The following is a 4,029-nucleotide window of genomic DNA, read 5'->3' as shown; positions in this document are numbered from 1 at the left end:
TCTGAGTAAACCTTTGCAATGTATAAATTATCAAAACATAAAAGTACATGTCATTAGAGCAACCTCACGGTTTAGGATTTTTTTTTAATAAAGTGATGTTGTTCATCTTTTTCAATCTAAAAATATAATATAATTCGTTGTAAAATTATGAATATGTCGTTGGACGTGCTCAAACAAGTAAATTATTATTGATACAAGTGTCAGTAACTTAACCAATTCTAACCTAACAACAACGGTATTGATATTCTCTTTTATGGTTTTCGATCGATGTAAAACATGCGTTGAAATTCTTTTGGGCATACAACGACTTTATTTTATTAGTTTTCACTTTGGGTTGCTATAACTATTATCGCTACCGTAACAAAAAGAATCTCCACCGACCGAATTCCCGCACCGTAGCGCGGGGAGTGCCGCTAGTTAAAAATTAAATGCCAATTTCGAAACAACAACAAATAATGAAAAAGAATCTCAAAATCACTATTTTCGTTTTTCTTTCCAAGAGTGGTCCAAAAATTAGATTACGTGAATACCAAGTATTTTAACAAGCCAAGTCAAGTCGAATCATTCAGATGAGTGGACGCTGAAATTTCGACCATGTGAAATATTTAAAACTTTTCAAAGTTTCTGTCTTCTAAGATCTGTCATCAATGGAGGACCATTCCACACATGTATTCTTCATTATTGTTTTTATCTTACTCCAATCCGATTGTGTTGCACTAGATATCATATCTGCAAATCAAGTAATAAAATATGGTAAAACTATTATTTCAAGTGGGAGCATGTTTGAATTGGGTTTTTTTAGCCCGGGAAACTCCAAGAACCAGTACTTGGGGATATGGTACAAGAAGATATCAACTGGTACTGTTGTTTGGGTTGCTAACAGGGAGACACCAGTTACTGACAACTTGGGCATGTTCAAAGTCAGTAGCAACGGAAACCTTGTGATTCTCAGTGGCGGAAACACTGAGGTCTGGTCATCCAATTTAACGGTATCTGAGGGGAGTAATAATCCGGTGGTGATGCAGCTTATGGATACAGGAAATCTTGTTGTTTGGCGGATGGAAAAAAGTAGCACCAACCAAAAGATGATCTGGCAAAGTTTTGATTATCCTGGAGACACATTTCTACCAGGAATGAAACTTGGGAATGATTTGATAACAGGAATAGTGCGGTCCATGACATGTTGGAAGAGTCCTGATGATCCTTCCCCTGGTTTGTACAATCATAGAGTAGATATAAATGGATATCCACAAGTATTAGGCTGGCGAGGTCCATCTTTAATATCAAGGCCTGGACCTTGGAATGGTCTTGGGTTTAGTGGTTACCCTACCGAGATACCAAATAGAATTTACACATTTGAGTTTGTTGTTAATGAGAAGGAAATTTATTATAAATATGAACTTGTAAGTTCTGTTCTTCGGAGGATCATTTTGACATGGGATGGAAAAACTCAAATTTTGCATTGGATTGAGAGAACTCAAGAGTGGATTGTGTATGCAGACGTTGAAGTAGATAGTTGTAGTCGGTTTGCACTCTGTGGTTCCTATGGAATCTGTAGCATTAACAAGCATCCACCTTGTACCTGTCTGGAAGGTTTTGAACCAAGAAATCCAGAAGAATGGGATGCATCTGATTGGTCAAGTGGGTGTCAACGCAAAAAGCCTTTGAATTGTGGGAATGGAGATGGGGATTGGTTTCGGAAAATTGCAGGAGTGAAAGTACCAGATACACGAAGGTCATGGTATAATGTGAGCATGACCCTTGGAGAATGTGAGAAGACTTGCAAAAGGAATTGTTCTTGTACAGCTTATGGAAATTTAGATATAAGAAATGGTGGGAGTGGATGTTTGCTATGGTTCGATGAGATGATGGACACTAGAGAGTATGATGCAAATGATCAAGATATTTACATAAGAATGGCAGCCTCTGAGTTAGAAGGTACACATGTTTCTTCTACGATTGTATTGTTTTCTGTTTTTAGCTTATGTAATATTATTTTTTTCTTAATTAAAGGTCATATGGATTCCCAGCCCGGTTTTAACAAAAAGAAAGGAATACTTATGCTGGTGCTTTTAACTTCGTCTGCTATGCTACTTCTGTTTGGAGTAGCATATGCCTGCATAAAGAAAAGGAAAAGGCCTCACATGAAGGGAACAAGTAATTTGACAATTGCGCATGTTTATAGCATACAAGTTTAAAATAACTACATGACAAAAAGAAATTGATTTTGTAGGAAACTGGTATGTGTTTGATGAAAACAATTCAAGTCTGCAGATAGAACACCTTGATGAATTAACAGTTTTTAGCCTGAGTGAAGTAGCCAGGGCCACATGTAACTTCAGTGTCTCCAATAAGATTGGAGAAGGTGGCTTTGGTCCTGTTTACAAGGTAATTTGAAAAATGCTTTTTGAATAGAATGCAATGCTTATCAGTATATCATGAAGTGGAAGTATAACATGTACAGAGTATTATAAATTCTTAATTTTAAATTTGTTAGGGTGTGTTGATAGATGGAACTGAAATAGCTGCTAAGCGGCTTTCAGAAACATCACAACAAGGGCTTGATGAGTTCAAAAATGAAGTCACTTGTATTGCAAAGCTTCAGCATCGGAATCTTGTGAAGCTTCTTGGATACAGCATTTATAGAAATGAACTGATTTTGATTTATGAATACATGACTAACAAAAGCTTGGACTTTTACCTCTTCGGTATAACTCTCTATGATTTCACTTTTCACATAGTACGTTACTTTCAGATTTTATACAATATCACTTAACTTATTAGTTACCTTTTGGCAGATGAAACTAGAAGTTTGACGCTTGACTGGTCTCAACGATTTAATATAATACACGGGATAGCTCGCGGTATTCTATATCTACATCAAGATTCCCGCCTTCAAATTATCCATAGGGATCTTAAGGCTGCCAATATATTGCTCGACAGTGACATGAATCCAAAAATATCTGACTTTGGTCTTGCAAGAAGGTTTGTTGGACATGATACCATTGCTAAGACCAAGAAAGTGGTAGGAACACAGTAAGAGTCTCTTGTGGTCATTTAGACCAACATTAATACTTATTCTTCAGCAAAAAAGAAGAGGGAAATCAAAGAGAACTTTAATACTAATTTGTGCTTTTATTTTTTCTCATCTACTATGATTCAGTGGTTACATTTCTCCTGAGTACGCAGTACACGGGCGTATCTCTATAAAGTCAGATGTATTTAGTTATGGTGTTTTGGTCTTGGAGATAGTGAGTGGGATGAAAAACAGAGAATTCTCTCATGATGACCACCATGACAACCTTCTTGGACATGTAAGTTAATTTTTTTTCTCTATACAACATCTTTCTAGCATATACTAAGTTATGTGTTTGGTTTGCAATAGGCATGGAGACTATATAAAGAAGGAAGGTCCATAGAATTAATGAGTGCATCTTTACATGCATCATGTATCGTCCCTGAAGTACTAAGATCAATACATGTCGCGTTATTATGTGTGCAACATCATGCGGAAGATAGGCCAACTATGTTGTCAGTGGTTCTGATGCTGGTTAGTAACGGATCATTGCCAGAACCAAAACAACCTGCTTTTTTCAGTGAAGAGAGTTCTTATGAACATGATTCTATCCAATCAATTGATGAACGCACCATAACACTAATGTTTGCTCGATAGCAAGCACATGTATGACATCAGTTAATAGTAGTTTCTTTCCAAACTATTAAACATTGATGAGTGGTTTTGCTGAAAATTAATAATACATTAGTAAACGCCTAGTTGCCCACTTGGGCATGCTTTTGCATAGTTCTTAACATATATATCGTCAGCTGTATCTTCTGTCTATGAGGACTGGATTATAATTCTCGTACCAACGTAATTCATTCTCATTCATTCATCTCTCATTCATATAATAATTATAATGGTACAAGGCATAGCCGCGTCATGTTTATATATCAGAAACTTTCCTTGGATTCTTAATCTATGTTGTAAACCATATTCAATTGGCAATTGAAACAGGCTTTCCTGATCTA

General features: G+C 36.3%; 1 protein-coding gene across 3 annotated transcripts; it reads left to right on the top strand.

Moving 5' to 3' along the window:
- The first annotated feature begins 557 nt into the window (after positions 1-557).
- LOC110872476 (G-type lectin S-receptor-like serine/threonine-protein kinase At4g27290) lies at positions 558-3,768 on the top strand. 3 transcript variants are annotated; one of them, XR_004864879.1, is made up of 7 exons: positions 558-1,938; positions 2,014-2,157; positions 2,234-2,388; positions 2,498-2,708; positions 2,799-3,025; positions 3,164-3,314; positions 3,386-3,768. XR_004864879.1 is itself a non-coding variant. In XM_022121276.2 (7 exons), exons 1-7 carry the CDS (start codon positions 648-650, stop codon positions 3,671-3,673), a joined length of 2,478 nt encoding a protein of 825 aa, XP_021976968.1. In that variant the 5' UTR covers positions 560-647; the 3' UTR covers positions 3,674-3,768. The 3 variants fall into 3 exon arrangements, 2 of the variants coding, with proteins under 2 accessions (XP_021976968.1, XP_035832447.1); XM_022121276.2 differs by having other exon boundaries at positions 560-1,938; positions 2,799-3,036; XM_035976554.1 differs by lacking the exon at positions 2,014-2,157 and having other exon boundaries at positions 560-1,938; positions 2,799-3,036.
- Positions 3,769-4,029: the final 261 nt, after the last annotated feature.

This window comes from Helianthus annuus, chromosome 8 (assembly GCF_002127325.2).
Source record: "Helianthus annuus cultivar XRQ/B chromosome 8, HanXRQr2.0-SUNRISE, whole genome shotgun sequence".
In the NCBI taxonomy this organism is placed as follows: domain Eukaryota; kingdom Viridiplantae; phylum Streptophyta; class Magnoliopsida; order Asterales; family Asteraceae; genus Helianthus; species Helianthus annuus.
This window is presented reverse-complemented; position numbering and strand designations above follow the sequence as displayed.